The sequence below is a fragment of the Orbicella franksi genome, chromosome 8 (assembly GCF_964199315.1).
Source record: "Orbicella franksi chromosome 8, jaOrbFran1.1, whole genome shotgun sequence".
Taxonomy (NCBI): domain Eukaryota; kingdom Metazoa; phylum Cnidaria; class Anthozoa; order Scleractinia; family Merulinidae; genus Orbicella; species Orbicella franksi.
The window spans coordinates 23524306-23537249 of record NC_138152.1 but is presented as its reverse complement, the minus strand read 5'-3'; the positions used below and the strand labels follow the sequence as shown (position 1 = coordinate 23537249).

Sequence of the window (12944 nt, the reverse complement as noted above, 5' to 3'; positions counted from 1 at the left end):
ATCAAAATGCGGGTTATAAAACTCCCATAATGCATTGGTGTTCCATTGCTATGGAGTCGAAGAAGCAAAATTATTGTTTGGAGAGAGTTTGAACATGAGGGTGACATCTTCTGGAAATACGAATTCATAAATCTTTATCCTTAAATTTGTGGGACTTGAAATCATGCCAGGTATAGAAGGAGATTGTGATCAGCTTACATTTAAGATGCAGCGGAGTGTTTTGTTCGAATTTTGCTTCCAAAATTTAGCTAGTTTAAGCTTAATTTTTTTCTAAGTGTTGTATTTCATATCTGTTAGCTCCTACTAAGAAGCAGGAAAAGAGAGGAGGAAAAGCTGATGCGGGTAAAGACAAACATGCACATGTTTGGTGATTGTTTGGTTGCGTGTAAATGAGTTTAAACTCATGCACACAACAAGGACAGTTCTAAACACTGTGTTATCAAGCTTTCTTGTTGTTTTAAAATATGTGCTGTGGTTCAGTTTTACCCTTGGTATAATTTGGGATATCTCATTTGTTCTGTTGTGTGGGTAATTTATTACCAATATGTAAGTGAAATCTGAATTTAAAATGAAGCCTTGGAGCCGACTGGGACATAGCTGCCGGAGCTTATCCTGGTTTCAGGAATTCTGTGGCATGAAGCGGCTAGGAGTATTTCTACTCCCCCTGGATGGGATGCTAGTCCATCGAAGGTCACTCCCCTGCAATTTGTCAGCTTTCCCCAACAATTAGCCAATACCCATTTATACTCCTGGGTGGAGAGAGGTACTGTGAGAGTTAAGTGTCTTGCCCAAGAACACAACACAGTGTCCCCGGCCAGGTCTTGAACAGGACAAGCGCACCAACCATGAGGCCACCGGGGTAAAATTTAACCACAACATATGTACTGGTTACATTTAACAATAGGATTTAATTTGATGTATAACATGTATATACAGTGGAATCATGATTTTTCAAACCTTTAAGGGAAGCAAAAATTGGTTCAAAAAGTCTGAGTGTTCGAGAAATCAGGGATAAAATTACACTGTTCGACTGAGGAGAGGGGATGAAATTTGGTTCGAGTTCTCGGGGAAGAACAGGGCAGACTCTGGTAAAGGGTTGTAGTGGACCTGATTATTTTCATTGGAAGTGGTAAATTGTGGCTTCACTGTATCAGACAGGGGTTTCATTAAGGGCCGGGTACCAGGCAAATTGACCGGCTGTGAGGACGGTTTTGCCCGGCTGTGAAAACCAGTTGCCGTCCTGCTGAAAACATTAATGAAACCCCTGGTACCAAATGATATCAATTGATAGACAGACATCTCTGATAGGAAGAAACTTAGTCAGGGTTCTGGACGTAGGCATGTACAAACACTAATTTGTAACTTTGTAAATTTGTAGCAGACACCCCTCTTAGGTATTCAGAAACCTAGAAAGTTAGCTGTTCAGAACCGAAGGGCAAGCAAGTAGTACAATAAAACCTCCTATACACTATAAGCCCAAGACTTACAGAAGGTTAGGCTCTACTTGCCAAAACAGGGTCTCAATGGGTCTCAAAGGGTGTGTAGTTTTTATAATAAAACAAAGCCACACACCCTTTGAGACCTGCCTGGATAGCTTCGGGTGGGTTGTTTAGAGGGTAGATCTAGACAGAAACAAGTGAAAGAGCTAAGAGAGGAGGAGCAAGTGAGAGAGCACTAAGATGTAACTTCTGCAGTTAAAATGTTTCTTGGGTGGAATGTGTTTAAATGCTTATGTGTAAATGATACAGTACCTTAAACCTTATTTAATCCTGAAGGCTTGTTTTGATCTACTGACACCTGTAATGGTGGTGGTGGCAGCAGTACTAGTTGTATGGGGGTGGGATACAGCTTTTTGTGGTTCTTTCCCTGTAACTCTTGCATTATTAGGACAATGTCACATGGAGGATTTATAGCACAACCAAAAATATTTCCTTTGAGGTCTATAACACTGTAGGTGCACTCCCTCATCACCAGACCACTCTCGGCTCGTCCCTCTTGCCCCAGACTACACTCGACTAGCTTGCTCTAAAACCAACCGGGAGCCTGTTTGCAGACTAGGTGGTTTCTAGAGGTCACCTCGCCATACACTGAAATATTTATAAATAATTACCCTATTAGGTGAAAAGGCAAATAAACAGAATGAATGAATGAATAAATGAATGATGTCTTTGTATGACATGGTGCCATCTTTTCCGCAAATCTGTGATCTTGAAAAATATATTTGGGGTTCATTCTATATATTTTTAAAGTTTCAAGCCTTCAAAGTTGGTGAGATCCTTAAAAGTACCCTCCTACCCAGGTCTGACTAGTGCTGTCCCCCACCCACCCAGGGAGAGGAACTAAACTAACTCCCGGGTTTATTTAGGGTTATTAAGTTGCTAAACTGATATTCCATTGCTTGCACATGTATGTTTTGATGGTTTATTTTTTTCAACTGCCCTTTATTTTAAGGATGTTTTTGCTCCTTTTAGGCTCAACAGTCCTGAATGGTGTTTACATGTTTCCAAATGGAGACAAGTATGGTAAGTTGTGGTTAAAGTTATGGTTACTGGATTGTGTTTGTATCATATGGTTGTATTCAAATACCCTTCACAAACAGCTCAGGGAAAAATTGAGATTTTCTACATATATAGAGGATATTACACGGTGGCAAGAAGATATGAATTTTATGTTCGAGTGGCAAGAACAATATCTTGTTCTTGCCACCTGAACATAAAATTCATATCTTCGAGCCAACGTGTAATGTTCTTTTTATTATATGAAGAAACCAATTCAACAAAAGCAAAAGGTGGGAATCGTGATGTCATTGAACGATACGACACTCACAAAGGTGACATACGGAAAATACGCCACTCGGGTCCCGGATGAAGTGGCGTATGGAATCTACGAGTGGTTTAGTTCCCAGTAAAACACTCTTCTCCATATAATAAAATACATTATTTAGTTAAGTTTCTAGAAGTGTTTTAAATAGTAAAAATAAATTATTTCAATTTTCAGATGGTGAGTACATCCAAGCAGAAGAAGGCTTGCAACGTCAGGGTTATGGTATTCATACAACCTGTGATGGACTTAGCTACTATGGAAACTGGAGTGGTGATAAAATGAATGGGCAAGGTGAGGCATCTGCTGTAACGCAAGCATTATTCCAAATGATATTGAAAATTTTTAGCATACCATTGATAATACTGTTGAGAAGGGAATTGTTCAGAAGGCATTGACTAATAATTTGTGAAACATTTTGTGAGAATTTTTTTAATTAGCATAATTGTTCATTGACTTGTTTGATCGAGCAAACAGTGTAAATAGTGTGGAGTTGTATTTGAGTCATAAGCTAGTATTTGAGCTGTATGTTGAAATAACGGTTTTTGCATTTGGTTGCCGTTCCTTCCGACCAGATTAATATGCAGTCCATTCTTTTCATCCATAGGGAAACTTTTACATCCGTCGGGAGCTTTATACGAGGTATACACTGTAACATGCTATTACTTGCATTGTGTACCGGTAATGTTTTAAGAATTATACACTCTAAGAAAGTGTGCAATATGAGCTGTACTTTAACTTTATAAAAATGCAGAACTCCTAAGCATGAGCTGGTGATGTAATGATGGAAATTGAGAATTTAAGAGAATTTACATTTTGATTGAAGTGATTTTCCTTTCTTTTTCTTGCAATGTTTTGTAGAAAAAGAGAAAACATTTACTCTGTGTTTTTGGTGAGTTATAGAAACACTCTTGTATTAAACTATGGACCCATAGATTTTTCCTTCAGTGAGATACCACTCCAGTTTTCTTCCCTTCCAAAAAGCCAACATTTCCAAATTCCAACTTTGACCTAGCTACCTAGGGCTGACATGGCTGTATTGTGAATAAATTTATGATTTGTTTATTTTATTTATTTTCACCTTGGTTAAAAGTACATGTATTTTGGAACTGTGGATTCTGACTCAGATGTATTGATTACAGGGAGAATTTGTTGATAACATGTTCCATGGGTATGGGAAGTACACTTGGCCAGATGGATCTTTTTATGAAGGAAACTTCAATGAGAACAAGTAAGGGCTAAAACCAAGTGCATGTGATATTAACATTTAATGGAGAAAATTCAATTACTTTGCATGTGAAAAAATATCAATTGAAAATAACATGATGAGTTGATGCAATTGAATCAACTGGGTATGATTTGTGATGCCTTATGTTGCATGCACACTCAAAAAAACTTGTTTGAATCCACTTTATAAATGAAGGGGTGCATAGAATAAGACCCTAAGTGACTGTTGATGAAATGTCAACTCTCCTTATGTTTCACAAGGGAATTCAAGGCATTTTGAGGCAATTAATTATTGGAAATCAGTTATGGGTTTTTTCCCCTGGCACCCCTTTAAATCTTGATAACTGTATTGGCCTGTAAACTTCAAAGCTTTGTACTTTTGATAACTGTGCTGGCCTTTAAGTTTCAAAGATTTGTACCTTTGGTGATAAATGTACTGACCTTTAAATGTAAAGATGTTGTACTTTTGAGAGCTACGTGTACATTGTATACCTAACTCTTTATACTTTGATAACTGAAACAGTCTGTAAACTGCTAAGCTACATGTTATTGAGTTACTTTTACTGACGATAACTCTACTGACCTGTAGATTCCTGTTGGATATTTTCAACAGTTACTGTTGATAATGTTATAATAATATTAATTTTTTCTTACAGACTTGAAGGACAAGGAACCTTCACAGATGTCAAGTCACAAGTGTGGTATGGAAACTTCACACACAAGGCCGCACCTGGCCTGAAGTTCAAACTGAACATGTAAAACAAGCTAACCCATGAAACTGTGTAAAATGTGTAAATATAATTTGCATTGATGTTAATAAAAAAATATTTAACAGTTGCAGTCATTAATGACTTATCCATGAGGTGGGGCTCATAAGTGACATGAGATCTGAGGATATTACATGGCTGCATAGAGAATAGTCTGCTGGCAGCCGATTTTTTCTCTAAGGGTCACTTAAAGAGTGTTAAATCATCGCGGACGCAAAAGGGTGGTATGTGGCCGAGTAGGGAAGAAGGCTAGACAAGGGTGGCATGGCCAAGTAAGGAAGAAGGCGAGATGAGAAAAAGCTGTCTGTGTTTCTTCTCGTGTGTGCTGCACCCATTTCTCGTCCCATTCCCTATTAGGACAAAGCATCTCGCCTCATAACCCTTAATTGCTGAATTTCGAGAGAAAAACAGACTGCCAGCAGTCCACGTAGAGAAATGAAATTTCTTTTTGCATGTTGAAAAATATTTCACGAGTGAGAGCAGTGAATGAGTGAATATTTTTCAACACTCTAAGAGAAATAATTTTTGTATCCCCAAGCAGCCATGTAATGTTCTATTTATTTTATAAACTTCACATATTTATCTACAGTAGAAACACTGCATCCCTTTTATACACCCTCTCTACCATAATTTATGTGATTACAAAAATTGAGTGTACTTTTCTAAACTTTTCACTTTTAGTAACCCGGGGAAATCAGCCGTTTAGGGACATCTTTATACGATACTTTGAAAGGCCTTTTTCAAATACCTAAATGACAGTTGCCTTTTCTTTTGTTCAAATTATTTGTGAAAACCCTACTTCTTCCTTGCATATGGCTGGTGCACCTGAAATTTGAATTAACCAATCATATTTTTATGATAATTGCAGAAATTCTTGCTTGCTCATTGTGCAGGGTCCAGAAAATATCCATACTCCCCCCACAGAAGGGATTAGAATTTCCTGGTGGGTGGGGGGTTCTGTAAGACCAAAAAATTTAAAGAAATGTGTGAAGCTTTATTGGAATTTCCAGAGGGGTGTGGGGTTCTTAGAAAAAAATCCCTTCTGTGGGGGAGGTATGGATATTTTCTGGAACTACACATTGGCTAATTTTCATTGTCAATAAGAAGACAGACAATACACATGAATTTATAATTTATGCGAGACGTCAACCAGCGAGAGCGGAATACGAGGGGGACAATTTGACAATTTGTTATTGTGAAAAAACAAATTGGCATCAGTTTTTCATGCGTCTGTCCTCTTATTGACAATGAATTTTGTCATAACATTGCCAAAGTAGTCTGCAGATCCACTCGGCTATCACTTCATGGATCTACAGCTACTTTGACATTGTTATGACGAAATTCATGATTCATAACGGGACAGACGCACGAAAAACTGACGTCAATTTGTTATCAATGTCCGTCACTGTTGTCACTGACTTATTGAGGACTAGAACTCAGGTCCTGCTCCTCAGCCTCTTTTCAAGATCAATCTGGATCGAGTGGTCTGGGACGAGTTTCTTCTCGAACCGGTCTCTTTGCATTGGTTTCTTACTCGCAACAACTGAAGTCACCACGAGAGAAAAACTCTTCGTGAAAGCCGTTTTATCAATGGTATAAAAGTTGTTTTTCCCCTTTTTAGCGTCATGCCAACCATTCACATCGCCGTTCATCCTTTACCAGGGACAGTAGAAGACTTACACGAGAGGTAAGCGTCTCTTCATGGTACGAAAAGGTGTGCTTTGAACTGGTTTGAGCGTCCGAGACCCGAGGTTTATAAAGAGAATGCTGTATAATTGTCGAGATACAGTGGTGGTTTTCATAATGTATCGTTTGTTCATTTTTTCAGGCTAAAGGAGGTTTCGGAGTCGAAGGAAAAAAGTGGTTTTCTGAGGTATGATTTTACGTAGGAAGTTTGACTTTGGCGGAACAGGTTAAGAAATGAAAATGTTCATATTTAAGCTTGCATGCTTGCTGAACATTCTCTGTTTAACTTCTGAGAATGAAAGATGAAGCTTTGACAGAGTTTTAATTTGTTTTACGGTTCCTTCTTTGTTCCCTTTCTATTTGTCCGTGTGCCAAATACACGATTTATATTAAGCATGCTTGCACCGCACATGGCGCGGGTTGTTCAACAATTTCATCACCACTCGAGCACCTTTTCTTTCCTTGTATAGTAACTGTGAGCTTACATTGACTCCTAACTGAAAATGGCCGAACTTATATATTTGCCATAAAGTTGTGGTCAACTCGTGGAAGAAAAACATAATTATTTGCATCATTGTCGCATGAAAGCTTACAGCTGTTTTGAGATCTCTCAACACAACTGTTAAGGACTATTTCTACATGTAAGTTCATAGGCCGTAAAGAAACAGGCGAACAGTTAGTTTCTCCTTTCAGTACAAAGCAGTTCAACAACTACAGCTTTGGCTTTGTAAGGATTCCATTGTAAAAATTCTTCTAATTTAGTGGACCTTAATTACAATATAAATATACAATTGAAAGAACATATTTGGTGTCCATATCCTGGGTAACATATTTCTTGTGTGTTTCTATAGTTTACTCAGTTTTACAGCATCTCACATTGCCAATTTTAAAGTGTTTTTTTGGCTTATCACACACGCAAGTTTCGACCATGTTTAGATTGACCAGTCATGCAAAACATATCACGTTGATGTGAGCATGCTTCACAGTCACAAAGTTTTGAAGATGGTGGAGTACATACATGTACTAGGTGTGCCGTCTTTCTCTTAAGAATCAAGTGAATATCAGGCAGAGAAGCCAGTAGTTGAAGTAGATGGTGATCCCCCAGCTGCAGCTACTTTTGATAACCCGTATATCAAAACATCTTTTTTTTACATTAAGACTCTACACTTTAAACATATTTTGGCCTAATGTGAATGCAGTGCATGGCTTAAATACCACTGCTATTTGCTCTCTAGTATAGCAACCTAATATGTACATGTAGCCTTTTTGGGTGGCTGTTTACAGGGGGTTCAGTGGTGCAAATTCTTTTTTTTTTTTAATTTCTATACAAGGCTTAACAATAATATGCCCTTTGCAGCTAAGCCATCACACGACCTACTTTTCATAAAATTATGGCCTAAAACTTAAAAGAATGCCTGAAATGGAATAGGTATGTCAAAAATATGAAAATGGCCAAGTTTGAGGTTCCTGGCATTACAGAATGAGATTTTATGAGATTTGAATTTTTAAAAAATTAAGATGATTTGTATGGAGGAAGTTGTTGGAGAGCAAGACCTTGCTCTCCAGCAACATTTTCCATAGAAATCCTCTAACTTTTCTGAAAATTCTAACTGTTGTATAAACTTACTCTTTAATACCAGGGACCTCAAATTTGGCAATTTTGCTATTTTCTTTATGATCTTTCCATTTCTTGCATTCTTTAAGTTATAGCCCTTAGTATAAAATTTTAGGAAAAACTTTGTCCTGTGATGCCAGCTGCAAAGGGCCTATTGAAGAGAAAGCAGGGCACTTGATTTTCCCTGAGAAAAGAGATCAAAGGAAAGATTATTTCAGAACTCCATTGGAAGACTGTAGTTGTAGGAATTGTCTTCGTGGCCTTCTAGTGTACTTCCGAATAACCTTTAGTGTTCTGTCTTTTTGTCTTTCTCTTAATCTGTATTTTCCTTTCCTTCTATCAATATACTTTTATTGGTGGAGAAAGTTAGAGTGCTCTCTCTTTTCTTCAGTTCTCCTGTTCTTCAAGCACTTAAGGATCAAGTCATCAAAGAATGTGTGGTTGGACCAAGACATGTAGCCTTTCTTTTGGAGGTGAGTTATGAACTATCCAGCAATGGTCTTCACTACAGCTATATACAGAATGGAAGGACACAGTGGAAGTCTAATCTAATGTACTGGTCTGCAGGCTAAAGCCTTTTCTTTGTTACCATTGTCTAACAGCTTGCCATACAAATAGTACCTGTTGCTGTGCGTCTGTTCAGTAATTGGCAATGTTTTTTCTTAACACTGAGATCAAAGTGTTAAAGTGGTTAGGACAAGAAATTGGTACACAAAGCTAGGTGATAGTTGGGTGTGTCTCTGAATGGATGTTCTTGACATTTATTTTTGATGTCTTTGAACTGTGATTGATTACTGAACAGATGCATAGCAACATGGAATCTATCTTTTTTTTATATAATAAAGTTCTGTATTGGAAACAGTAATGCCAAAATTGGCAACTCTTGTGGCAACTACATTTGCCAATTTTTTTTCACTTGCAATGGCAATTAAAACAGTTGTAGCTAGCTTGGAGCCCTGGAAGGCATGACAGGCTGGTGGTTAGTGTAGAAGACTCCAGATTGAGAGCTCTGTATTCAAGGCTTGGCTCCATGGTGTTACAGTATTGAGTCTTACATAATCCTATGCATTACACTGTATATATATGTTTTCTCCATTTTCAGAATGGACAAGTGTGCCGAGTGCCATTCACCCTTCATCCAGACAAGCTGGATCTGTCGTCAAGAGACTCCACTGTGTAAGTGCTGTTGCTGATACAAAATTGCAGCAGAACTTGCTTTTCAACTATTTCCTTTGTCTTTATGAAAGAGTTTTCAGAGACAGGTTTTCTACTTTTAGTATAATATATAGACTTACCTGTAATATGGTACTCTTGGGTTAAATTATGTACAGTTCTTATTAAATACATGAGAAATCTTTAGCACTTGTTCCTACAGTAAGTACTTCATGCATGTGTTATGTTAAAAATATAATTATTTGTCTCATTGTTTTGTTTTCTTATTTTATAGAGAGGAAGATAACACTAACACTGCTGCAAGATCTACATCTCACATAGTTTTACATGCAGGTTGGTCTGTAACACTTATTTTGTAATCGTACTGACACGACATTTATCCTAAAAAGTTTCTAAAAATGCTTTCAAGTCTAGTGGCTCATTCAACCAGGAGTAGTGTCTTATTCAGTTCTGCTTTGGTTATTGCCATTATAATGATGACATGCTAATCGAGGGAGCTGACATTATGATTTATACATAGTCATTATCATCCTTGACCTTGCAAAAAACCAATAACAATTTTAAAGACAAGCAAACAATGGTATACCAAAAAAATGAAAGGTAACCGTTTGTTGTGTTGTTGTTTTCTTCTGGCAGTAGGCGGTGGGACTCGTAACCAAGGCGAAAGCTCGTGGGTCCTTTCAAACAGTGGAGAAACGCTCAGTGGTCTCACAGGACATCCTGTCATTAGGTATTCAATTAACATCAGTCCAAATGCAACATCATCGAATGCCCACACAAAGTGATAAATGCCAGTGGCCACTGCTACATGTATGACTTTGCGTGGAGGATACCCGGGTGCAAAGAAAATATAATCCAGCTTGTCCTTCAGGCAAGCTGGAACTGCATGTAAACTGTACTAGCCTGGCAGTCATTTTCTCAGTACCACAATTAAGTTATTTAAGATCAAAATTGAAATGACAATTTTGTCTTTTATAGTTCTCTGGAAATTTGAATTTTTCTTTAATTTTACCCCTCAAAAAAACCTTTACAAGTTTTGCACATTGGGCATGGGAAGGATAGAATCCACTATCCAACCTGAAAAATTCACCACCCCCAGGCTATTGGTCAGGCTGTCTTTGCATGCTAGGTTAGCCCAAGTTCTTTCTTTTTTTTTTTTTTGATAACGCACAGCTTTCCATTTACCGTAAAAACTCGTGTATAAGCCGCACTCGTATATAAGCCGCACCCCCAACTTTCGAGCTTGATTTTGAAAAAAAGAAAACTCTTTAAAAAGCGCTGAGCAAAAGAAAGTGATTACTTGTACATTGTAAGCTTGGTCAAATCTGATGCTGTGTATTTGCTGCGAGCTAAATAACTCTTGAAATACCTTTTACAAGCTATTCTTCAACGGAATTTCTGATATCCTCCTAAAGAGAGGCTCTTTTGACAAGATGTTGCCTTTATTGCTAAAGGCGATAGTGGAAAACGATGAAATTCAAACGGAAATCCGAGCAAAACAATCTCTGACCGATCAATGCAAAAATGATTGCTTAGTAACCACGCAGTCATTTAAAGAGAGAGTCTGGACACAAGAGAAATACACACGCAACCGATAAGAAGTCTGGGCCGAGTCACGTAGATCGATCGAATTGAACGATCGAACGAACGATAAACAACATGAAAAAGTTCCATTTCACATCAGCTGTGTGTGGATACCATGTTTATAAACATGTATGGAAGCCTTCAATTGGTGAAAAACTTGTTGCTCGACGCGAGTTTAACAATCCTATGGATAAACATGCAGTGCAAGTTGTGAAGTACAAATGAAGGGAAGTACAAATGAATCGCTTGAAAGAACTACTCGCGAAGAAGATTCAGGTTTAAAACCTGAAGAGACAAAGGCTCCTTTAGGAGTCACCACTTCCATCAAAAGCAATGATCAACAACAGCAACAGGTTTCAAAATGTTGAATGTTTATTTACTTACGTCTTTAAGTACTATATCTGACCACTAACTAGGCAATTAGCCCCCTCTGAAAGCAATGGTCTCATATATAAGCCGCACCCGCCATTTTGAGCCCAAAATTTCAGCAAAAAGGTGCGGCTTATACACGAGTTTTTACGGTATATTAAAAGGATGGCAACATTTGAATCTGTTAATTAATACTATGAACCCACTTTCATGTAACATGCAGAAAATGACAAGTGCATTTGGCTCCACTGGCTCTTCTTCAATACTTTTAACTAAAAACTGTCGAGACCATGCTAAGTTTGTTACATGTATGTACACCAATTTTTTTCAAAATCAGGGAATTTTTCAAGACAGGTTTTCTCTAAAACAAAGCCAGTGACCCCCATTTTTCCTGCATTTTTGACACATGGACAGCTTAATTCTGTAAATCTGAGTGCAGTGAAATCTTTGAAACTATCTCATTTTGTATCAGAACAAAATAGTAAATGCAGTGTTCATTTCATTTCCATTGACAAGATGAAAATTTGTTCTCATGCCAATATAGGCTACTTCAAAACAATGTATAACACATCTGGACAAGCCTGTTTAACAGCTAATGGCAACTCTGAATAACTGTTGTGACTATTTATTTTCTCTTCAAGTCGCTGGGGTTCTGCTCCTTCAGCCATGTCATTAAGAACATCTGCCCGTACCCCAGTCCGTGGGCGTGGCCGTGTGGTGAGGAGGGGTGCAAGGGGAGGGGCATCTGGATGGGCAATAGGTTCCCGTGTTGTACCTGCAACAGCTGTCCCAGAAGAGCTAGTCAATCAAGTGAGTCACTTGCTCTTGTGTGTAACTTGTGAGCACTGAACTCAAGAAATACATGTAGAATGCTACTTTTTCCTTCTTTTAGAGCATTATATTTTGATACAGAACTTTGTTCATGCTATGCTGTTTGGTCATCATTTTTTCTCTGATAGCAGCATGACTGAGAAGCTTCAGCTAGATTTTTTCCTTGGTTGTCCCGAGTTCTGATCAGCTTCATGTAATTGGAACACTCTAACCATAAAAAGACCCTGCTGCAATACTTTGGATGATTGATAGCATTCAAGACTACACATTAGTTGTTTGCTAAGTCAGCCTTGCTATATTTGTCATTTATGGTGTATCAAGTTCTGAATATTGTTGTAAACAACTGCTCATGAATTCATCCTCATATTTGTTTAGGCCCAAGTTGTTCTACAAGGCAAATCTCGAGCTGCCATTATAAGGGAGCTGCAGAGAACAGTAAGTTAGTGTTCTGAGGAAATAATGTGGAGTCATGCCATGTTAACTCTATACAGTTACTAAATAATAAAAGTAATTTATTTACATGTGGACAAATTTTGCTGTACCAAGCAAGTGTGAAAGAATTACAGGGTATTAAGAGTGACTTTGAAAGTACTATAATCATGTATATGTACAACAGCATTCATGAATTGTGGCAATGTAAGGAACTTGGTTGAAGTGTCCAGGTACATGTATGAAATGATAAAATGTGAACGAAAGTTTATACATAGCCATGAAGTACAATGACTAGATGAGTACTGCTATCATATGTGGACAGCTGGGGAGAACTGGTTGACTGACAGAAACATGTGGAAGAGAATAGTGAAGAACAAAATGTTGCCCCCATACTTTCTCTTGAAGTTCTGTAACTAAATGTTAGCTTTTGACTTCGCTGT

At 37.9% G+C, this 12944-nt stretch overlaps 2 protein-coding genes across 4 annotated transcripts in view; both read left to right on the top strand.

Moving 5' to 3' along the window:
• Positions 1-14: 14 nt before the first annotated feature.
• Positions 15-6015, top strand: LOC145495456 (uncharacterized). Of its 2 annotated transcripts, XM_081475078.1 has the most exons (7): positions 15-170; positions 298-342; positions 2472-2522; positions 2998-3114; positions 3428-3462; positions 3963-4051; positions 4704-6014. In XM_081475078.1, the coding sequence occupies exons 1-7, from the start codon at positions 164-166 to the stop codon at positions 4804-4806; spliced, it is 447 nt and encodes a 148-aa protein (XP_081331204.1). In that variant the 5' UTR covers positions 15-163; the 3' UTR covers positions 4807-6014. The 2 variants fall into 2 exon arrangements, with proteins under 2 accessions (XP_081331204.1, XP_081331202.1); XM_081475076.1 differs by lacking the exons at positions 15-170; positions 298-342 and having other exon boundaries at positions 356-2522; positions 4704-6015.
• Positions 6016-6339: 324 nt separating this feature from the next.
• LOC145495436 (E3 ubiquitin-protein ligase UBR5-like) overlaps positions 6340-12944 on the top strand; it is a 64973-nt gene continuing 58368 nt past the window's right edge. Inside the window, exons 1-8 of one of the 2 annotated variants that reach the window (XM_081475049.1) lie at positions 6340-6501; positions 6643-6687; positions 8507-8588; positions 9218-9291; positions 9563-9621; positions 9925-10018; positions 11883-12051; positions 12448-12507. In XM_081475049.1, the coding sequence (XP_081331175.1) occupies positions 6440-6501; positions 6643-6687; positions 8507-8588; positions 9218-9291; positions 9563-9621; positions 9925-10018; positions 11883-12051; positions 12448-12507 (645 nt within the window). In that variant the 5' untranslated portion in view covers positions 6340-6439. The remainder of the gene's footprint in view (positions 6502-6642; positions 6688-8506; positions 8589-9217; positions 9292-9562; positions 9622-9924; positions 10019-11882; positions 12052-12447; positions 12508-12944) is intronic. The other variant, XM_081475050.1, reaches the window with a different exon arrangement.